Source organism: Gasterosteus aculeatus, chromosome 6 (assembly GCF_964276395.1).
Source record: "Gasterosteus aculeatus chromosome 6, fGasAcu3.hap1.1, whole genome shotgun sequence".
Taxonomy (NCBI): domain Eukaryota; kingdom Metazoa; phylum Chordata; class Actinopteri; order Perciformes; family Gasterosteidae; genus Gasterosteus; species Gasterosteus aculeatus.
Genome location: NC_135693.1, coordinates 19309781 through 19334116, shown reverse-complemented (window position 1 = coordinate 19334116; position 24336 = coordinate 19309781). Strand labels below are relative to the sequence as shown.

At 49.4% G+C, this 24336-nt stretch overlaps 1 protein-coding gene across 10 annotated transcripts in view; it reads right to left on the bottom strand.

Annotated features, from left to right (window-relative positions):
• Positions 1-6038: 6038 nt before the first annotated feature.
• The window catches only part of ehbp1 (EH domain binding protein 1), a 77575-nt gene continuing 59277 nt past the window's right edge, over positions 6039-24336 (bottom strand). For 5 of the 10 annotated variants that reach the window (XM_078104245.1, XM_078104247.1, XM_078104248.1 and 2 more), the window contains 6 exons: positions 18305-18455; positions 16288-16545; positions 14996-15156; positions 11694-11832; positions 11069-11151; positions 6039-9133 (listed from right to left, as the gene is read on the bottom strand). In XM_078104245.1, the coding sequence (XP_077960371.1) occupies positions 8816-9133; positions 11069-11151; positions 11694-11832; positions 14996-15156; positions 16288-16545; positions 18305-18455 (1110 nt within the window). In that variant the 3' untranslated portion in view covers positions 6039-8815. The remainder of the gene's footprint in view (positions 9134-11068; positions 11152-11693; positions 11833-14995; positions 15157-16287; positions 16546-18304; positions 18456-24336) is intronic. The other 5 variants (XM_078104246.1, XM_078104249.1, XM_078104251.1 and 2 more) reach the window with 3 other exon arrangements.

Here is a 24336-nt window from a genome sequence, read left to right as displayed (position 1 = left end):
TATAATTATACAGTCTTACCACTATAAGAATTATGTATTATAGTGCATGGTATGTTAATAATGATAAAGGATCAAACGATATAAACATATTACTCCCGTGTGTAGCTTTATTTATTTGTGACAGAGAGGAAATATTCTGAATGGAGTGTGAGGGGGAGAAGCCTTCCTCCTCCTCCTCCTCCTCAATTTGCTGATAGACAGCTGCAGACTCTTTAGCATAAGTGGCTCCGCCTGCTCCATTAGCAGAGAGGGTGTGTGTGTGTGTGTGTGTGTGTGTGTGACCCCCCACCGCCCCCCCGGGGTGGATGTTAGAACAAATTTGAAGGGTGTCATATTACATGTGACAAGCGGCAGAGGGGAGGTGAACGATGAATTTGCTTGATGAATTAATGTGGGACCAGTAATGGCTCCGCTAACAACATTAGTCATCCTCCTCACTGGTTACATCATCGCTTCCTCCTTCCTCCTGCTCGCCGCCTCTCCTTCCTCCCCTTCCTCTCCTTCCTGTCGGGGCTCCAGCTCATCCAAACACACACACATTCTGACATTCTGGAGGGAAACACGGACCCTCTGGGTGGCAAAGAAGAATTCAGTGTCGGGTTTGTTTAATGTCCTCCCTAATTTACAGTGTGAACGAGTCGACTAAATGCCCTCAATCTGGAAAACAGCGGGCTGTTAACTGCCACTGGCTGCAGCTTTGATTCAATACACACATGTAAAATATCTGTTTGAATAGATGTTTAAATGGAAATATATTGGGGAAAGACAGCTGTAGGCATTTGTAGCCTGGAGTGGTCATTACAATGGGAAATGGGGGGAGGAGTGTGTGTGTGTGTGTGTGTGTGTGTGAGGGAGGGTGACAACGGTAGCATGGCGAGCAGCTGTGTTAGCAAGTGAATGGTGTAATTACTGACCAAACCTCTGTCATTAACCTGCATTGTAAAGTGCCACCACGGCCGTTACCATGACAAAGAGCTGATTAATTGACTGCAAGGTTGAAATTCAATTATGTGGTCGGGGTCGCAGTTTGTTAACTATATTACAATCAGCCAAACCAGTGGTGGATGTAATCTGCATGTGAGCCACGTAAGAGTGTTTTAACTGAGAGATGGAGGCCGGACGAACGTCAAACCGACACATTGAGCCTTAAAAGGGGGTCTTCGGCTACAGCACAACCCCCCCCCCCCGACAACCAGACATTTCCTGGCTGTGTGTGTAGCCGCGTGGCGCCCTGTGTGTGTGTTTGTGAGGAGGTCCAGTGATTGTTGTGCGCGTCGGGCAGAGAGGAGCGGCGGCGATGAAAGCGTCGGCGAGATGCTCCAATAAAGAGCAGATTATCATAAGCGGCCATTGTCCACCTCCTGATCCCCTCCCCACCGCCCCACTTACTCACCCCTCTGCTGAAAATGTTAATGGGCCCTATCGCTGGCAGGGGGGAGAGAGGGAGGCAGGGAGGGAGGGAGGAGTGCCCGACCCGGTCGGAGTAACTATAAGATTTATGGAGGAAGTGTGAAAAATAAATAAATAAAGGAAGTGACAAAATCATCAGGGAAGAGCAGCCGATCATGATTCCAGTTTACAGTTTCAAGGCGAGCAGCTCCACCCTCCCCCCTCCACCCGCCCAGTGACTCCAACCGCCCAGCTCGTTTCATCTGAAGACTGTCAGACAATGCCTGGAGGATCCCGCTCCCTAATCTTCCTAAAAAATCCCCCTTTCATCCCAACTGTTAAAGAATGTATGAAAGGCTGCAGGGGGGGGGGGGGGGGGGGTGGGGGGGGCACATCTCGGAGCGAGGGTGGTGTCACTGTGCTGGAGTCTGTGCACGTTGACTAATTAAATTGTTTTGCTGCTCAAACATTCAAATGGCCGAAGAGATTAAGGGCATGACCGTGTGTGTGTGTGTGTGTGTGTGTGTGTGTGTGTGTGTGTGTGTGTGTGTGTGTGTGTTTCAATCTGACCCAGTTGCACCTTGAAGTCACACATTTCACAGGAGAACCAAAAGCTAAAATCCTTTTGTTTTGCCCCTCAAAAGGCCAGAAACAGGGTGCTGGGTTTTAAAGGGGTGATCCCCAGATTATCCTTTCTTCCCGCCACAAGGGGTGTTTGGGTGTTAGGGGCTCATTAAGTGATTTTAAAATGACCACAAACACAAAAAAGACACCCAAGTGAAAGTGAGCCCTTATTTCTTAACCCCTGACGAAAGTGTCCCAGAGGAGGAAGAGCGGCGTCGTGGACCAGCAGCGATCTCTCGCCTCGGCGCTTTGCAGGAAGGTTGGATTCATGTTACTTCGTGTGCAGAAAGGGGGCACTGGAGAGGAGTTTAACAGAACAGATCACCTGATCGGAGATCAGCCTGTGAGCTGGGGAGGGTATTACGGTCCAAACACCTCGTCCTGCTGTCGGTGCTGACAGATTAGACCGGTTATCCCATTAAAGTTGCTAAAATGCCATTCGTGTGTCTTTAAGCTCTCGGAGGTCAAGATGAGTCCGCCTGCGCTTACAAGGCGGCCGCGGCTGTAATCTGCCCAAAGTTACAATAATTAATGTTAAGCTTCTTCGGGAAATACGTCTGTGAAAGAAGCGCCTCTGATGATACACTCAAAGCTGCACGCTGTTTGTGTCCCTGCTCAGCTTAACGCTTCAGTCACACCGGGACTCGGGACGACGGAGACGGCCTCATCGATAGACGTGAAGGGACGAGACGCACAGAGGGAGGACAGCTCTAAAAGAGTCCAGGAAGCATCCAAAACGGGTTCTAAAAGGAACCGGTTCTCAATTAGTAGAAACACTATCGGTACTTTAGACTCTCTGTCTCAGTGCACCCAGAGCTTTTCACACCATGAGAACATGAGTCTGTGGAGCAGCAGGTGATGATCAATGAGACCTGATCACTGACATCATTGATGAGGACAGGACCAATGAGACCTGATCACTGACATCATTGATGAGGACAGGACCAATGAGACCTGATCACTGACATCAGAGATGAGGACAGGACCAATGAGACCTGATCACTGACATCATTGATGAGGAGAGGACCAATGAGACCTGATCACTGACATCATTGATGAGGACCAATGAGACCTGATCACTGACATCATTGATGAGGACAGGACCAATGAGACCTGATCACTGACATCAGGGATGAGGACAGGACCAATGAGACCTGATCACTGACATCATTGATGAGGACAGGACCAATGAGACCTGATCACTGACATCATTGATGAGGACCAATGAGACCTGATCACTGACATCATTGATGAGGACCAATGAGACCTGATCACTGACATCATTGATGAGGAGAGGACCAATGAGACCTCATCACTGACATCATTGATGAGGAGAGGACCAATGAGACCTGATCACTGACATCATTGATGAGGAGAGGATCAATGAGACCCGATCACTGACATCATTGATGAGGACCAATGACACCTGATCACTGACATCATTGATGAGGACCAATGAGACCTGATCACTGACATCATTGATGAGGAGAGGACCAATGAGACCCGATCACTGACATCATTGATGAGGAGAGGACCAATGAGACCCGATCACTGACATCATTGATGAGGACCAATGAGACCTGATCACTGACATCATTGATGAGGACCAATGACACCTGATCACTGACATCATTGATGAGGACCAATGAGACCTGATCACTGACATCATTGATGAGGAGAGGACCAATGAGACCTGATCACTGACATCATTGATGAGGAGAGGACCAATGAGACCTGATCACTGACATCATTGATGAGGACCAATGACACCTGATCACTGACATCATTGATGAGGACCAATGACACCTGATCACTGACATCATTGATGAGGAGAGGACCAATGAGACCTGATCACTGACATCATTGATGAGGACAGGACCAATGAGACCTGATCACTGACATCATTGATGAGGACAGGACCAATGAGACCTGATCACTGACATCAGGGATGAGGACAGGACCAATGAGACCTGATCACTGACATCATTGATGAGGAGAGGACCAATGAGACCTGATCACTGACATCATTGATGAGGACCAATGAGACCTGATCACTGACATCATTGATGAGGACAGGACCAATGAGACCTGATCACTGACATCAGGGATGAGGACAGGACCAATGAGACCTGATCACTGACATCATTGATGAGGACAGGACCAATGAGACCTGATCACTGACATCATTGATGAGGACCAATGAGACCTGATCACTGACATCATTGATGAGGACCAATGAGACCTGATCACTGACATCATTGATGAGGAGAGGACCAATGAGACCTCATCACTGACATCATTGATGAGGAGAGGACCAATGAGACCTGATCACTGACATCATTGATGAGGAGAGGATCAATGAGACCCGATCACTGACATCATTGATGAGGACCAATGACACCTGATCACTGACATCATTGATGAGGACCAATGAGACCTGATCACTGACATCATTGATGAGGAGAGGACCAATGAGACCTGATCACTGACATCATTGATGAGGAGAGGACCAATGAGACCCGATCACTGACATCATTGATGAGGACCAATGAGACCTGATCACTGACATCATTGATGAGGACCAATGACACCTGATCACTGACATCATTGATGAGGACCAATGAGACCTGATCACTGACATCATTGATGAGGAGAGGACCAATGAGACCTGATCACTGACATCATTGATGAGGAGAGGACCAATGAGACCTGATCACTGACATCATTGATGAGGACCAATGACACCTGATCACTGACATCATTGATGAGGACCAATGACACCTGATCACTGACATCATTGATGAGGACCAATGACACCTGATCACTGACATCATTGATGAGGAGAGGACCAATGAGACCTGATCACTGACATCATTGATGAGGACCAATAACACCTGATCACTGACATCATTGATGAGGACCAATGAGACCTGATCACTGACATCATTGATGAGGACCAATGAGACCTGATCACTGACATCATCGATGAGGAGAGGACCAATGAGACCTGATCACTGACATCATCGATGAGGAGAGGACCAATGAGACCTGATCACTGACATCATTGATGAGGACAGGACCAATGAGATCTGATCACTGACACATTGATGAGGACCAATAAGACCTGATCACTGACATCATTGATGAGGAGAGGACCAATGAGACCTGATCACTGACAACTGACTGGAATCAATAAGGACATCCATCACTAATACATTTGTTTGGAAGCAGGACTACTGCGGTAAAATGAAGCAGCGATCCATCATCCTTTTAACCCCAGATATTAACAAACAAAAAAAACAAAACAATTAGGCGGTGAGAAGCTGTGGTCCTCCAGGCGACTGTGCGGCGAGCGGAGGCGACGCCATTGACAGTCGTCTCCGTCCCTCCCTCAGATACCGAGAGGCCGCATGTTAACGTACGTTGAGCCCTCCTCGCCATTCTCCTCCCGTCGACTCGGCAGACACAAAGGCAGATTAAAGAGGTGCGCCTCAAAAACCCTGTGTCAATCTTATCGGCTTCGAGTGCAATTTTTAAACATATGTTAATCTGGTAGAGCTAGAAGTCTCTCTCTCTCTCTCTCCCTCCCCCTTGTTTATCTCTTATCAAATGCGCAGTAGGTGAGAGGCAGCTTTGCGGCGCGGCTAAGTGCCATTATTTGGATAATTGCGTCCATTGTTGCGGGTTATATAGCTATTTGAAATGGGGAGGTGTGTGTAAATAGGTGCAGGGGCCAGGTGGTGGTGGTGGTGGGGGTTTATTCAAAGGGGATTTACTGCAAAGAGCCACCAGACGCATTTGAATGTTTCTTCTGTATTTTCAATAAGGAGAGTTTGATATGTTTCTTCTTTCTCCCTGCGTGACGATACCTTTAGAAGAGCCACAATGCCGAGGTCAGGGGCATTACACGCGTCACCAGGAGACACAATGACCAGCAAGCAATGCTGAGGAATAAAAGGCATATTAAAAGAAGCCATCGAAAGGGTTCAGGGCTAAAATTCAGGGTTAGCCGGAGAGCAATGAGTACGAGGTCTGCGTGATCGTTCAAAAGTTTTGCTTGGACATGGACCCGTCCTAATATTATAATACTATCGTGTTTATGGAATACAGCTTCTAACACCCATCTCCTATAAATCAATAAACACGTTCATATATTCACGTGTGAAGGACAGTGCTCCCAGTGGTGCAAGAATAACAAGTTCATTAGTCGAGGGGGGGGGGCACCGTAGGAATTCAAGCCCCCCCCGGCCTCTGATTGGCTGGCTGCTTCGGCACGGCGAGACTCATTAGAGCCCAGCAGTAATTAAGAGTTGTTAGAAAGTGAATTCTCCAACCGCAGATTAGAAAATTAAACTATTTACTGATTACATATTAATAGAAGACAACAATGGCGCCTGCCATAAGCTTGGAAGGCAACCAAGGAATAAATCTGTGTACTTAATTACCATAAACAATGGGGGCATAGAAATGGAGTTTTATGCACACTCCCTTCTGTAATGTGTCTGATATCAGAAGACACTTGACAATTCTTGTTCAATTATCTCTATTATTTAATGTGCTGTGAACTGCCTCTGAGTAAATAAATTAACCACCCCAATTACTTGGGATTCATCTGGGGAGGGCCGCGGCGTGATAGAAAATGCAGCGGAAAGCCGCATTGTGCCCAAATCAGGGGAGAATAGGGGGAGGGGGGGGGGTTCACAGGGATAAAAAGAAACATAAAAGTGACTCAGAGAGGAATGTAGAATGCATAAATAAAATGTCTGACAGTGAGATTTTAACACCACAAACTGCAGAAAGCCTTAATGCGGCGTGGATTCTCCCGGGCCTCCTGATGGACAATAAGCGAGCGCCGCTGCTCACTGATGCGCGCCAACTCGCCCCGGAAGAGGATCGGGCTCACTGCTCCGAGCCGCACGATCGGCGATCCGATCCGAGAAACGGAATAAAAACATTTTAAGCCTTCTGTAAGTTGGAAAAGGGTAAAAAATGAAATAATAACATCTCCTACATTCAAACAGCGGCTCCTCTTTAAATGTCATCGCAGCCTCATCTTTAAAACCGCATTCCAGAAAAACATCCACATCGTTCGGGACGGGACTTCCTTGTGATTGACAGGTCTCTATGCCACTCCTCCGTATTTCAAAGATGTTAAATTCAGTTGCAAAATAACCAAGATGGTGGTGGATGTTATCCAAGATGGCGACGGCCCTTGGATCCTTGAACGGGGGGCATCACAAGGACTACGCACACGCACAACATTTTATATCATAATTCAAAAGTCAGCACAGGCCGAACATACACGCATACAGCATAATAACTGTACATGAGACGTCCTCCTCGTCGCCACCTTTCAGCCATTAAACTGAGGTTCATATGAATGTCCCACATCGGTGAGACATGTCCCACAAAGCTTAGTGGCCTAAAAGCAAAGAGCTCATCAAGATCTGACTAAAGTAACATTGTGTGACATTACGCGATTTGCACTGTGACTCTAGTTCCCTGAATCTAGGAGGTGCAAGGACATCTAATTAGATGTTGGGGAATAAAAAAAGGAGCCCTGGAGGTCGGCTGGCAGAGGAAAGAAAGGCTCGAGGTAATTTATCACAGCGTTCCCCGCGGGAAAAATCCAGATGTGACGGATCAATACCGGATGTTTTGCTCACAGCCGATCAGCCACAACTTCAATCAGACATTCTGTGTCCAGAGAGGAGAAAAAATGAAAAGAATATCTCTCATCTATGACAGCCTGCATAGAAAGGTGACCTCGGTTGCCGAGGTGATAAAGGTTGCTTTAGTTACCACCTGTCAGCGGCGCGTCTCGCTCTGAAGCCTCCAGACCTCGGCCTAGAGGCACAATCCATAAGCTATTGGATGAGTCTCTGGGATAAGTGCTGCAGAATGAGATATGGAAGCAGAAATGCACTTCCAGGGAAGCGGGCGAGGCGGCAACTCGCTCCTCGCCGCCTGCTGCAGCCCGACGGCCCCCTTTAATGACTCACGTCTTCGCCGCTGACTGCATTGATTGAGATTTACAGAACACACGACACACATGTGCTGCATCTCATTCCCCACTGACACCAAGAAAAGGGAGAATTTTTCCACCCTCAAAAAAAGTCTCGATATCAGCCGCCAAATGGGACGAGGGAGCTCACCGGCTGCACTTCCTTGTTTTGTTTTCCCGGGTGGCGGGGCGGGTGTGTGTCATGGCGCCATCGTCTGGTTTCAGTCGGACCCCCCCCCCCCTCTTGGCTCGGTCCACTGTCTCATGCCTTAACAAGGCTTTACCCGCGACCAAATCTCAAATACAAACCTTCAGAATCTGCCTGCGCACGCCAAAAAAACGGATTGCACTTTGTATGCACGGCGCGTGTGTGTGTGTGTGTGTGTGAGCGTGTGTGTGTGTGTAGTGGTTTTGTGAACTGTCTGTGCTCATGTTGTGTTGCCTCATGTTTTTTTTTTTTTTTTACTTACCCCCGTCTTTTCCTTATACAGCATATCAATGAAGGCCAGATACGTACTGAGGGGAGGGGGGCGGCTGGGTGTGTGTAGCCGTGCGTGGCTGAGCGAGGCCGCTCAATAGTGAGCGGGCTGGCGGGGGCCGCGGCTGGCTGGCACGCCGGCTGCAGCGGAGACTCTGGGCCGGGGCGCCGCTATCGCACCCAGTTATCGTTTCCCCCATGAAGGGCTCCCTTATCACCCCGGCCCAGAGAGGTCTCCCTTCTTCTCCCGTCCCCGAGACACACTCCTACTCTCCCTCCCGCTCCACCCCCGCCCTCCCCCACCTCCCCATCCCCGCCTTTCATATCCACCCGGTGCTCCGGTGTGCAACATTCAACTGAAAGGGGAGGGAGGGCATCAAAGATTCTCTCACACACATATGCACGCACACATGCATGCATGCATGCGCGTGTGTGTGTGTGTGCGTGTGTGTGTGTGCGTGCGTACGCTCAATTTGCCAAAACAGTTTTTCCCGTGTAATTGGGCTTGGGGTACCTGTGTCCATGAGATAGCGCAGCCTCTTCTCCACGCGCGCCGCTCGGGCGTCGATGTGCCTCTGCTCGCTCTCCAGCGCCGACAGCTCCCCAACCACATACTGACTGGTGTCTTTGAACGCCTTCTGTCAACCAGAGACAGAGGGATGAGGCAGAAATACAGAGACGGAATGAAGCAAGGCAAAGAAACGAAAACACAAGTGTGTGTCCAAGAATCGTCCAAACAAAACGAGAGAAAGAGATGAAACAAGGAGCTGATTAAGTGTTGCTGCCTTTCGCTTTTGTCTGAGCTCGTTTGGTGCTTTTTTAATTTTTAAATTCCTCATCTTCAAAACCACCTAATGGCCAAAATAAGCTTTAAATACCTGATCAGAGAAGGAAGACGTGGTGAACTAAATCTCCTCTCACAAACAATCAACATACACTTATTGTCATATAATTGTTGGCCATCAATAACTGATGAAATATCCAAAATAAAATAATCCCGTAATGAAACTCAGCTCAACAAATGATCAATGAAATTGTGATGATGAAACATAATTCAACAGAATGAATGACGCTCAAGTCAACAGATTCTGAGCCCTGGAATGTCAGAACCCGTAGAAGAATAAAAGCCCGTCATACTTCCAGCATGGACAACGTTTGGATGTTTATAGTCGTGCAGGTGTCGCCTTGTGGAAAAACTCACTGTGACGTCACCGGTTTAGAGAGTTTGCACATTCCTGCACTAAACAGCCCTGATTCAAAAAAGTAGTTTTTCTATTGATTGTTGACGCTTGAAATACTGTGAGAATATTTTAATACAAACTTGGGTAAAATATTTACAACCCTCATGTTTTTTAAATGCTGAATATTTCCACTAAGAGAAGCAGGTTAATGTTTAAAGACACATCAGCGTCACTAAACTAAAAGAAAGGACGTTGAGAGTAGTTTTCAATACTTATTTTTGCTGTGTAGAGTTTAACCCCCCCACAAGTCAAAGGTCTCATTTAATGTAAACCACACGTGGACACAAACAAACACACACTTCATACACACTTGTGTGTCACCTGTGTGCTGACTGCTTGTTATTCTCTGAGTGAGGCAGAAAATCTTTATATTTAAATCCACGACTAAGGATGCATCCGGAAAAAACACCTCCAGTTTATTGCTGATGCACTTCATTTTTCTTAATGGGAAGGAGCTAGTGAGCAGAGGAGGGGAGGAGGGGGTGAGGGGGTGAGGGGGGAGTGAGGGACAGTTTCTCTTTTTATCTTCATTCCACCCAGGCCAACACCCTTTACAGCATGTGTGTGTGTGTGTGTGTGTGTGTGTGTGTGGCTCTGTGCACGTGTGATTGGTGCATGTGTTGATTCCCAGCAGCCCCCCCCCCCTCATTTCTTCCTGGGCGGGTTCTCGCTCTATCACCACATTTTTCCTTGGCAAATCAATTTTACACATGATCAGCCCACTCCCCTTGCCGCGCTCGGCCCAGCCGTAATTAAGAGCAGGGAAATTACCATATATATTATATTAATGCAAACATCATTCAGCAGGTAATTCTTGGCTGATCGGGATAATGGAAAGGTTGAACACCCATTAACCCGGGGGCCCGGGCGCTGGGAGGAGTGTGTGTGTGTGTGTGTGTGTGTGTGTGTGTGTGTGTGGGAGGGGCGGGGGGGTCGAGGGCTGCTTGCGAGTCGAGATTCACCCCATGGTCTCCAGTGGGGGGCACACACACACACACACGGCTGCGAACAGCATTCTTATAGACACAAGCTCAAACACAGCCTGAGTGTGTGTGTGTGTGTGTGCAGTTGAAGGACACACACAGCTCTAAATGGCAGCTGATATGTGCCATTGTTGTAATTAAAATCGGTTCGATCAATAGTTAAGTGTCTCTGTGGAGAAGCAGAGGACTGTAGAGAGAAAGTGTGTTCAAGGATGAGCGGTGAAGTAGGGGGGGACGGGGTGGGGGGGCTCTGTATTTAAGCAGAGGAGCTCAATGATCGTTTCAGGACAGACAGGAAGTAAACCAACATACAGCTTAATCTCTTGTTTATTGTCAAGAAGGGACAAACCTCCTCCTCAAAGGGCCTGCGGACGTCGAGGTCCTCCTCGGCTCTCCTCAGGTCCTCAGGGACAGACTTCTGCCTCTTCACCTCTGGTGGGAAGACAAGTGAAGAAGAAGTCAGGTCATTAAACAGGCTGACTGTTCTGTAGGAAGCCGGATGTTCTCCCATCAAACACTTTGCAGAGACGTCATCGTCACCTTCACCCTGCAGGTCTTTCAGTCACCTTTTTCTCTCCGTTTCTTGCTTTCTCTGTGACTCTTTCAGCAGGTGTGGATGGTTTTCATGTTTGGCTTGAGAACTAGAAATAGTCTCAGCAGGACGTGCCTACATGCATTCTAACAATGTCTCCCTGAGAAGATCCACTAGACAGCTGCATCTGATTCAGAACGCTGTTCCTCGAGTCACTGAGACCAATAGGAATGAAATAAATCCCCATTCACACCGGCTACCTGTCCGTCAAAAGGTTTTGAAGAACATGAAGAAGCAGCTCTTAGTTTCCATCACTTCTTCCTCAACTCGACTTCAGTTTGCTGCCATCAAATCTCGAGTCTCATGTTCTATTTTAGCTCTTCGCTCGTTGCTGATGAACAGAGGAGAGTAAAGGAAGAGTTTGGAGCGTCTGCTCACTCACCTGGTCTGCTCTCCACGTACTGGCTGAAGGACTTGAGCTGAGTCTTCCTGACGGCAGAGTCCTTGTTGAAGACCACGGGGCTGCGCAGCCGCTCCGTCGCTCTGCGCAGGCGCTCGGCGCGCAGGTCCTCGCCGTTGTTCTGTTGGAGACACGGAGAACTCGCTGCGTTTACTGGGCATGCGTCTACGTGCTACGCGTCTACGTGCTACGCGTCTACGTGCTACGCGTCTACGTGATTACGCGCTACGCGTCTACGTGATTACGCGCTACGCGTCTACGTGATTACGCGCTACGCGTCTACGTGTTATGCGCTACGCGTCTACGTGTTATGCGCTACGCGTCTACGTGTTACGCGCTACGCGTCTACGTGTTACGCGTCTACGTGTTACGCGTCTACGTGATTACGCGTACGCGCCTACGTGATTACGCGCTACGCGTCTACGTGATTACGCGCTACCCGTCTACGTGATTACGCGCTACGCGTCTACGTGATTACGCGTCTACGTGATTACGCGCTACGCGTCTACGTGTCGATGCGTCTACGTGCTACGCGTCTACGCGTCTACGTGCTACGCGTCTACGTGCTACGCGTCTACGTGCTACGCGTCGATGCGTCTACGTGCTACGCGTCGATGCGTCTACGAGCTACGCGTCGATGCGTCTACGTGCGTCTACGTGCTACGTGTCTACGTGCTACGTGTCTACGTGCTACGCGTCTACGCGTCTACGGGCACTTGGAAATACTAGAGAGAAGGGAACATGGCTTTGATCGCATCGCATGTTCAGTCTCATTCCTGATGACGTTTGCCTCTGTTTATATTATAGTATATATTTATACTATAAATGCTGTCATACTAGAGGTTGAAGCGACGTTCGACTGGGACGGATCAACCTGTAGGAGATCTACTTCAACACAAACGGGACGAGATGCTTAAACTTCCAATTAGTCTTTTGTAAAACAACGTTGGTTATTCTGCTGCCTCGTCTCTTATTCCGTCAGCCTCCACCGGCCACTCAGACCTGCTCTCAGGCTTCTATTAGGCAGCCGGTTCTGGATTTCACACAGCTCTGTGATTATCGACCAAGACACACACACACACACACGCCACCATCTGTGCACACGCAATCACACGTGAGCACAAACGCACACTTACTGACGGGCCGTGAGATTCTCTCGTTCTCTCCCTCACTCATGAGAGAGACAAAAACCAGGCAATTAACTTTCAACAAAACCACAGCCAGAAAATATATTCAGATTATGCAAAATGCAAAAAAAAAAAAAAAAGAGAAAGAAAACGCTATTGTTTTCAAAGTGAACGCGTGTTAAAAAGCTACACGCCCGCTTCTTCCACAATCAAAAAAACAGCAGAAATGCTTTATTAGCACGAGCCTCCGAGTAGGCCAAGCCGAGTGGAAAAGAAAGCGACTTCGGGGGGAAACCGCCGCCGCGGCGACGCTAATAAGACCCCGAAACGTGTAATAAAGTAGACAATTAGGGGCAACATGTTCCACTGCTCGGGGGGGTGCACAGCGAGGAGAGCTAATAGAGACGGGTTGGGGGGGGGGCGTCGAGTTGTTAGCAGCTTCAGATTATTGACTTTCAGAAACAATGTCAGCAATTAGTCTCAGTGAGCCTGTCAGCTTCAGCCGCCTCTTAAAGACCTGACGCCAACTTGAGGTTAATTCATGAAGGGCTGCCGACCAAAACACGGCCAATTAAACATTTTAAAACGCAGCGCCAGAGCTGGGATGCGTGAGAGAGCGTGCACGTGGAAGAGCATCCACGTGAGGCGACGAGGGGGACCAGGGGAGTTTTAAATTATTGATTGCAGGAAAAAAAAACCTCCTCTCAAAGCGGGACGCGTTTACCGACTTCCTAAAGCTTAGAAGGTGCAACTTCAAATTTGAGTAGCAACACTTTGACGGGAGACAAAAGGTTGTATTTCCAGAGTGTCGTCTGACAGTTGTAGTAAAAGATTTGAGCCAATCATAAAACCCACGTGATTACTCAGCGTTCTCCTTCCACACCGGACCAATTCCAATTCTCGTTTGTCCACTTTACACACAAAAACTCCACGTCCCGAAGGATCCCTTGAGGTCACATGAGTCACAGGGAAAGTGATGATGACGCAGAGGAGTAAATCCACGGAGGGGCTGATTAGGACGCTGAGGCCGTCCACGTAAATATGACTCACTGATTGTTTCAGCGTGTTTGTTAACGCACAGACGGGACAACGAGCGACACCTCTGCTGGCCTCCAGCACCTTACAAGCACACACACAACTACACACACACAAACTTGCCCACTTGGCTGCTCCACCGTCTCCCTTTTTACACTGGGACAAGCAGATATCCCCCCTGCCCTCCTCCCCATCTACTCCCTTTCTTCCCCTCTTCATCGCCGCAGCGACGATGATTCTGAGCTTTCGGGCGTGTGCGAGTGTGAATGTGCACGCAGGGGTCTGCGTGACCATGTCGCAGTCTGCTGAGCGCCGCGTGCCCTTATCGCGGCTACCGAGGCCGCGCATGCACACAATCACTAATGACAGTGTGTGTCTGTGTGTGTCAGTGTGCAGGTCGTTTTGGGAAGCTCAGGTTTGTGTAGAAACAAATATCCACAGAAAAAAGCTTTACTCAGCAATGACAGATGAAATATGAAATCTCCAGTTCCAAGTTGAGAATTATTTAGATGGGTGTCAAGCTAAAAAGGTGACGGACACACACACACACACACACACACACACACACACACACAGAACTAAACCTCTAAGGCTTTGAACACAAGTGGGTGTTTATGTGAATCGATGATCAAAGACACCCTGTGTCGCCATAAGCACGGAGGGTTTCACGTGTACCGACACACACACACACACACACACACACACACACACACACACACACAATATTCCACTTGACATTCAAAATCAATTAAACAGATGTTAAGACTGGCCGACTTCTTGCTGTTGACTCAATATTCACATCAGATCACACACACACACACACACACACACACACAGTGTGCGAGTGAAAAGGTCGTAGTCAATAGGCGAGGACTGCTGCGTGTTATGTAGAGCATCATGATGACACGCGGCTTTAGGCGGACCCATATGGCCACGAGGGGGATAAGCTACGGTCTCACATGAAGTGGTCCGACTGACGGATGCGTACACGGGGTCAATCGGACTGGATTGATTGGACCGACCCTTTGATGGCGTGGAGAGGGGGGGTTAAAAGGAAAAGAGGGGGGCGGACAGAAAATAAAGATAGCCAGTGGGTGTATGTGAGGGCGAGAAGGAGCGTACCTCCAGTCCTTCCGCGGGGCTGACTGGGGAGGTGGAGGAGGTGGTGGGTGTGGAGGAGGAGGAGGAGGAGGTGGAGGACGGAGACAAAGGGGAGGTGACTCCTCTCGGGCTGAGCTCCACCAGCTTCTTCAGCTTCAGATCCACATGCTTACTGTTTGTACCTGGAGAGAGAGAGAGAGAGAGAGAGAGAGAGAGAGAGGGGGTGAGAGAGAGAGGGTGAGAGAGAGAGAGAGAGAGAGAGAGAGAGAGAGAGAGAGACGATGTGTGAGAGCGATAGTGTAGCGCGGAGTGACGCCGAGGTACCGGGCGCCAGTCGCTGGGACCGTCACCATGGCAACCACAGGGATAGAGAGGCGCAGAGGGAGCATATGGTAAAACAAAAACAACAACTTGAGCTTTCTGAAGTGTTGTGTTTATTTACTAAATATGTGCTATTTTTCCAGGCAGCTGAACATTGGATAAAGCCAGGAAAAATACGGTTTTATTTTTTTCAACATAGTTTGGACATTTCTATATTCACTTCATCCAGTCCTACAAAAAGCTACTCTGTTCAATACTTTTACTGAATGCTGTATAAATGCAGCTCTAAGTGACATGTGAACAAACCTGAAGGAGACTTCTGGACCGAGTACATCTTCTTTTCACCAGGTTCATCTTCATCAAAACTAAACACTACAGCTCACCTGCCAACTGTCCTCTCATCCCTGTCCCCCCCCTAACCTCCATCCCTAATTTATTTGCTCTGCCCCCCCCCCCCACCTCCTCCTACTCTCTCCCTTCCTTGTAGCTGCGTACAGCTTTATTTTCCAGGGACTGGTAACCACAGCCCCCCTGCCAGGCCAGACCAGTGCACTGAAGAAGATGAAAGAACGGGAGGGCAACCGTTTCATGTGTCACCTCCCTCCGTGACACACACACACACACACACACACACACACACACACACACACACACACACACGCACGCACACATGCACACACATGTTTGACTTCCTCTGAAGATTGGAGCGAATGCCTTCCTGAAGAAATAATTTTTATTTTGGGGGGGCTGTTTATTAGTTACCCACTACTTTGAAAGTTTCTAAAAAAATCTTGTGAGTCAGTTCCTCCTGCGTGAGGCAACCAAATAGTAAGTCAAAAGATGCACAGAAAGATGGACGACATGCACTTAAAGGAGGAACAGAGAGAGGCCGGCAGTGAGCGGGTAGAGTCGAGCAGTACATGAAGCTAGAAGGATATTCTGTGAGATGAGCTGGGTGGAGACGGTGCGAGGACAGGAGCCTGTGGCTTTACCCAGAGGAGTTAGCTCGGAGGCGGGGTTAGTAAGCTCCGTGGCTGCGTGGGGGCTGGAGGTGGCTGGAAGAGAGGCCTCCCCCTGCAGGTTAGTAACCGGCGCAGAAGCAGATGTGGCAGCGACGGCATCATCATCATCATCATCATCACCGCCGCCACCACTGAAACGGAGCACCTCAGCCCTCCCCTCTTCCTCCTCCTCCTCTTTCTCCTCCTCACCCTTCTCACCATCAGCCTCATGACGGCCGCTGGTAACATCTGCGGGTGCAGATGGGAGGGAAATACGAGGAGTCAAGGAGACAAGGAAGGAGAGAGTTAAATGAGAGCAGGAAGGAAATCTCAGTTAGTCAGTGTTAACAGAGATCTGTGGGAGGAAGTGACCCGTGTGGATAATCCCTGAATTACTCGTATAATCCACCATCACGTGTCCAGTTCATGCGACGCCGCTTGTGTTTGCAAATAGATCGTGGCCCTAATATTCGCGAGCAGAGCCCTGTGCAGTGTAGTGGAAGCACGTGGACGGCGTTACAGAGGCAGCAGACTAAACGTTAAAACGTTGGGGGCTCGGACTGGTCGCACGCAGCGAAAGCGAGACCCTTCGGTTTAATGCTCCTCATTCTAAAGATCTGTCGTCGGCCTTTTCTCGCTTTGGGATGAAAGAGGGACGCCAGACAAAACAAAAACACAGAAGAAAAAAAACATAAAAGCACATATTCCATTAAGCCTCCTGGGGGGGCTCGGCGGAAACAACAGCGTCCCCACATTAGCAACAAAAGCAGAGAAAGAACGTGCTAGGAGAAACTCAAATGGAGAGCCGGGCAGCTCTGGCTGCATGGATAACCCACCACGGATTAAAAGGGAACAATCAGAAAGCAGCGGCCTCCTCTGCTATTTACTGCTCGCTGGGCAGAGAGGCCGAGAACAAAGAGGACGGAGGGAGAATCAAAATAACACCATTTCCTGGTTGAGCTTTTTTTCTAATTTGCTTGCTGCGATGCGGAGCGTTCCTCCTGCGTGGCTGGCTGGGGCCTAATTAATGGGGAGGCCATGGTGATGGAGTTTGGAAAGTTTGTTCACGGGAGGGGGCAGCTCGAGCTGCATTAAAGGACCGTGAATGGTGTTGAGGGGAGAGATGGGTGGGAGTGGGGGGGGGGATCGGATTAGCCGTTCTGCTCGGCAGGCCAACCGCCATCACCGCCAACAGCATTTCTCTCTTCTCCTCACCTCCTCCTCCTCCTCTTCTTCCTTTTCTTCCAACTCCATTTTTAATGAGATCAACAATTAGTCCAATTCAGAAAAGCTGAAAGAGCAAATGAATCAAGTGGTTTCCTCCCTGCGATCGACAGAGTTCTAAAACGACTATTTTGACGAGTAACCTCTGAGCAAACACTGGGAAGCATCTGGCGCGGAGAGGATCAGACCGATGGATGACAGCGAGGGGGACTGAAGCCGTGTCGCATGCTTCTTGATATCAAGGGGCCTCTTCACTCGTATCGCCTCCTCGCACTCATTAGCATGCGGCGCGGCTACCTGAGCAGAACCGCCCGAAAGACGGCCGTAATGTGGAGGAATCCCGAACCAAACGAGAGAGCCCTAATAACGGTTATTATCATAGGAAACGCCGCTCTGGGGGAAATGGAAAAGCAGTGGGAAGTGCGCACGGCGGCCATTGCTACCCCTGCGAGCCATTATTAGAAGTGTTTGGTATTTTTGAGCGTAATTTCGTCCGCACAATGTGTCGTGTTGATTAACAACTACGGGGCGAGGGAGGGGGGAGGAGCGGCGGCCCGCGGCAAAACAGCATTTTGTTTCTCTCCAAGGATTAGGCAGAACCCCTTCGGAGAGCATAATGGGAACGTGTGGAAAGCAGGAAGTGAGCGCGCGTCGCCGGCGGGCTGGGGCGGGACTTTCTTTTGTCCTTAATGAGCGTTAGCGAGAACTACGGTGGGTCACCGAGTGTTTGTGTCAGTACGGCGGCGAACACAGGAGGGCCGAGGTCATAGGCGTGCGTACTGACCTCCAGCGGCGCCGGCTCCGCTGCCCTTGCCTCTCTCGACGGCGCCCACGTCCAGCAGGCTGATGTCGGACATCTTGACTCCGGACCGGGCCTCGGCGATCAGCTGCCTGGCTCGCTCTCTCAGCTGTCTGCGGCGCTCTGCGTCACGCTCCTGCACACAAGAGCCACAGCGGAGACCTACGTTGACCTCAACGGGGACCCGAAGCTCACCTCACACGCGGAGACAACATGTCCCACACCAACGCCGACCGATTCAAAGACACACATTTGCTGAGCTTGAATGAAGGATTTCTGAATACAACCGAGTTCAATATGTATCAGAGAGCAGCACTGGAGTGATCAATAAAGGGTCCGATTGTAACATTTATATCATTTATATAGAATTATATTATGCTGTGGATAGATAAGACACTTTACTTTATACACACACACACAAAATGAAACCTTCGCTGACGCACAAACCACTACAATACACATAATATGTTTAGCTATCAAAATGCTTGTACACACCGTGGTGCATTATGCTGTTAGGAGTGTGGAGGAGCGCACACACACACACACACACACACACACACACACACACACACACACAGACACAGACACAGACCATCTTGGCACTAGACATACAGTATTGAGCTGTCACCAGCAGAGTAATGGCAGAAATGCCATTTTCAGGCCGATCCAATCTGATCGTACAGATAGCACACGCATGCACGCACACGCATGCACGCACACGCATGCACGCACACGCATGCACGCACACGCATGCACGCACACGCAGCTTTTTTTTAAAGACTAGAGTTGAGGCAGCCAAAGAAAAGTAAATTCTGGAAAAGAAAGCGGAGATTTGAGGCTTTGAGACAAAAACAGCAGAAGAGGCACACAAACTCCAGCTTCTACATGTCAACCTGAGCACACACACACACACACACACACACACACACACACACACACCTTGTGACCCCCCCCCCCCCCCCCAGGCCACCGTCTCCCAAACATACACAGCCACACACGCCCCAGGGGGGAATGAAGCTGCATTTCTGCCTCCCTGTGGTTTCCGGTTAATCAGGCTTCCCCATATTGAGTGGGGGGGGTTCATGGGGGGGGGGGGGGGGGGGTTCAGGGCCGGCCCCATTTATCCATTAACAAAACAAGCAGCGCCCGCTAATGAGCTACATCTCTCCATTTCCATGTCAATTGTTTGTTTGTAGCCATTGTTGGGCCGGGACAATGGGGCTGCATTGTAAATGACAGCAACCCTAATGCACTCTGCGTGTGTGTGTGTGTGTGTGTGTGTGTGTGTGTGTGTGTGTGTGTGTGAGCCCTAGGGGATGCCCGCAGGGAGAAGGGAACACACCTTAGAAGGACACTGATAAAGAGACAGAGGGAGATAAGGAGTGAGGAGAGGATCGAGTTTTTACTGCTGGGAGAAACGTATCGAGTGTCAAAGTACAACTGAACTTCTTCAGTCAAACGCGAGTCATTTCCCTTCAACTTTCCCTGCGCTTGTATGAAAGTACAGGACCGGGGAATACTACTACTACTACTACTACTACTAAAGTGTGCAGCATGCTTGCCCCCCGCTGAGCTCGTTCATTGACACCATAGCAGGTGGCATCGATGAACGCTTCATCCTACCTTCATTGACACACCTGCTATACGCCGTTATAGTCAATATCGTGGTACTATTCACTGATGCAACATTGACATCAATAATGAATCTGGTCTTTCCTTCTCTGTAGTCGCCGTGTTGATGTCTTTCTTCCCCTCCTCACTTCCTTGTGTCCCACTGTGATTTCCCCGCTTTAATGAATGCAATATGATAACCCGTGATGTCACTGAAGGCCCGCCGGCTGTGGACCGGCTCTGATATCCAATCTGGCCTTTACAGATATGGACACAACTACACATTTAAGTGTGCCAGTGTGCTGTGTGTGCCTGTGCATGTATACACAAACACACACACACACGGCTCAGGACCCAACACACTCCAAAAGATGCAACTGCATTATTGTTGTCGTCCGTTTTGGGGAGCAGAAATGTGAAATTGACTTTGCCTTTCCAGAGGCTAGGATTAGCGCTACAGAAAGAAGCATGTGACTAGCGCTTAGCTCGGTCAGCTATGGAGCCGCTGATTAGAAAACATGAGAATGTGTTTGGGGGTGGGGGGGGGAGACGAGACTGTTTGTGTAAAGAACGACGTTGGACATGATCTGGGATCAGATCTTTCTGTGGCGAAGTAGTACGAGAAGCCATAACGGGAAGTGAAAGGACCACGTGACGGAAGACGGAACAAAAGAAGCATCCAGAGATCTCGTTGTTACAGAGGACTGCCATATTTTCGTGTACTTTTGAAGCTCGTGGGAGAGACTTGTTGACAGTGATGGAGAAGTGGCTTTAGATGTTCTACGCTACAGGAAACAAGAACATGCACACACAGCCCCTTTTATTTTGCACAGGACACGCTGAGGACCCGACCGGCAGAGGAAGAAGCCTCGGGGACACGAGAAGCAGAACGCACAAACCCGACGAGCCGCGTCGCCGCGCGATCAAAGCCAGCGGCAGAGAAAGCGTGTCAGCTGGTGGTCAGGGACTCCGGAGAGGGACGGGCCTTCTGCTCTTTAAAACGGACGCGGCGGAGAACAATCGTGCACTGTGTGTTCCACGGACCGCCGGGAACCCGCCGGGGGAGGACAGGCTAAACGGTTGAGTGCGAGGCGGAGACAGAGGGCTCCTCTGTGGCCGCGCGCCGCGGCGAAGGGACCCGTCTGAGCGGACTGTCGCCTCGGATGCGCTTTTCTGGGCGAGCGGAGGGAAAAGACAAGGCGGGGAGGCGGGGGGGGGGGGGCACGCATCACTGGTCCTGTACAGAGACCTGGCGCGGGGCAAAGAGTGATGCCACGCACGCACGCACACACAAACACACACCACCTAAAAGGGGGTTGCCAACCTCCCAGATAGCCAGCCAGTCTGGCAGCCAGTCATGCAGTTACAGACATTGGTCATGACAGGCTAATTCACAGTCAAGAGGTGCTTTAGGTCTCTATCGTTTCCACACACACACACACACACACACACACACACACACACACACACACTACGGAGCTCTGTGATCGCACACACCTGAAAACATTGTTTCAAACTGCAGAATTATGATCCACTGAAAGACGTCTGACCACAGCAACAAACACACTCGCTGGACGACGTGTGAATTAAGGAGTCAATCTTTCTCTCTCTCATTATCAGTTATTTGCGTGTCGAGGCCGCTTCCGATCGATTCAAATTTGTTGTGCATTGTAACTACACAACAAGGTGATACATTTTGGGGAAAAAAAAGAGAGCGAGGGGGGGAGAGGGACAGAGAGAAGGAGGGGAGAGGACGGGGGGGAGGGGGCTTATCGGCTGGCTCCAGACGGAGTGCACGGATCAATGAGGCGTGCGAGGCCCACAGCGATCAATGCATTTGATAAAGAATTAAAGAAGAGCCACTGTACATGCTATCAAAGAACCAGGACACGGCCTAATTATGATTCGGCGGGTGCGTGCCCATGATACGGGGGTGTGTGCGTGTTTGTGTAACGAATATGCACAGAAATATAAATCTGAGGGACGTCAACGTGGAAGTGGTGCAGGCTGTGTACCTGTGTGTGTGTGTGTGAGGTTGCTGTCTGACTGTGTGTGTGTGTGTTCAATAAAACAATATATAATCAATTATAAATATATTGATAATGTTTCATCTTATTATTGTTTGTGTTATATGACCTGTGTGTGTTTCTAGTGTGTAATTCAATGAGGGCCATAATAAATGTGCTATTTATACCGCTTTGTTTTCTGTATTCGTCAAAACAAAACAAAAGCGCACAACAAAAAAGTGTGTGTATGCAAAATCAAACTGATATTTTGTGAGCAAACACTTGTTAGTTACACATTTGTCCTGAGCACTGTGTTTGTGTGTGTAATGTCGGACAGGTAGAACAGGTAGAGTGGAGCGAGACGACTCAACACAAAACACACACACACAACAGTCGGAGGAGCTCGTCACTCAGACAGACGGGTGAGAGGGAAAGGTGGTGCTTTAAAAGAGACAGGATACTTACTGGGGGGGGGGGGGGGGGGGGGGACATGGGCTGAACTGTGTGACGAGGGTTAACGTCTAACGGCACGAGCTCAGAAAAGCTGACTGACGCTGCCGATAGTTTTGTTGCAACCAGACGGCTTCTGACAAGTGAAGCCTGGAGGAAGTTTCTTTAAAGCTGCATTTTCTGTAGAAGTCTGAGAAAATGACTCTTTGACTGTTGATTTATTCCCTCAGTAAACGTTGTAAACATGAGTTCATGGTCTCAATCTCTAGTTTCAAGTCTTCTTAAATACAGCGTGATGTTCATTTAGTGAATTATGGTCCATGTCAAACAGACCATGAAGCAGGGGATGATTTAGGGCGGGGCTACACAGTGATTGACAAGGTCTCTGTAGCTCCTCCACATTTTGAATGATGGCGACTTCCATTGATTGGCTGCATAAAACAACAACATGGCGACGGCATCATGGCCTCGCGGCCTTAAACCAGGGGCCAGTTGTGGTTCAGGAGGCGGAGGAAGTTCAGATACGATAATAACAATTTTAAATGTAACATCCTACCTAGTTGAGATATTAGGGAGAGAGTGTGTGGTGTCAGGTGACGTTGAACGAGAGAGACCAGGCAAACATCGGACACTTCCACTTGGTCAAACGAGATCACTCTGCTTATGATTGCTGAGGGGGGGTGTTGGGGGGGGTTCATACTTTCCTCTGCGATGGCTCGATCAGCCCTTGTCATGCAATTGAGAGAGAGGTCATTTTCTCGCTCGTTAACACACACACACACACACACACACACACACACACACACAAACTCAATTTAGAGACTGCCTTTGATCTCCACTCCAGCCATTCAGCCACGACACACACACACACACACACACACACACACACGCACACCAACTTTGCACCAAACTATTTAGCTTCAGGTTGATTCTTCAAAAAGAAGAGAGCGAGAGAAAAGGGAAGAAGATGAGAAAGAGTTGGGAGAAGAAAGACGCATTAAAATGGGACCTGGAGAAAAACTACTGCTGGAAGACGGTTGAAAAGGAGCCGGAGGAGGAGGAGTAGGAGGAGGAGGAGGAGCAGGAGGAGTAGAAGGAGGAGGAGAAGGAGGAGGAGAAGGAGCAGGAGGAGGAGTAGAAGGTGCAGGAGGAGCAGGAGGAGGAGGAGAAGGAGTAGAAGGAGGAGGAGAAGGAGCAGGAGGAGCAGAAGGAGCAGGAGGAGGAGCAGAAGGAGCAGTGGGAGATGGAGGAGGAGGAGCAGGAGGAGGAGGAGTAGAAGGAGGGGGAGAAGGAGCAGGAGGAGGAGTGGGAGATGGAGGAGGAGGAGGAGGAGCAGGAGGAGGAGGACAATAGACATTTTTGACAGTTAAAGCTTCTTATTTTTTATAACACAAACAAACTAAGAATGTTATTAAGTTAACTTCATTTGATTATTTAATCTGCCTGTGTTTGGGGTCAACGACGAGGTCACATGTGGGCTGTCAACAATTTGACGCACCTCTGAGTCCACACAGTCCTTCTGGGTACAGCTGCCCCAAAAAGAGGGTGGGGGGGTTCTCATTTTTCGGGAGGGGGCTTTGAGGAATGTCGATGTGTTCTGAGACCTGAAGGACCAAAAGTGAAATGAAGAAGCGAGGAGGAGGACAAAAGAGACGGACGGCAGATGAAGACGGCCAAAAGGTCCCGACAGCGAGACCCAGGAGGCCCCTCCCCTCCTAAAGGGTGGCGGCGGGGGGGGGGGGGGGGGGGGGGGACGGGACTCAAACGAGACCCAATTATAGGAATCACAACGAGTCAGTGAGCAGGGGGAAGTCTCCTACCTGGAAAACACAGAGGCATGTACGTGCACGCTCTACAACGTGCACGCTCAGACCCAGTGTGCACAGGTGCTACATAACAGCACACGCACACATTTGTTTCTTTGCAAAGACACACACACACACACACACA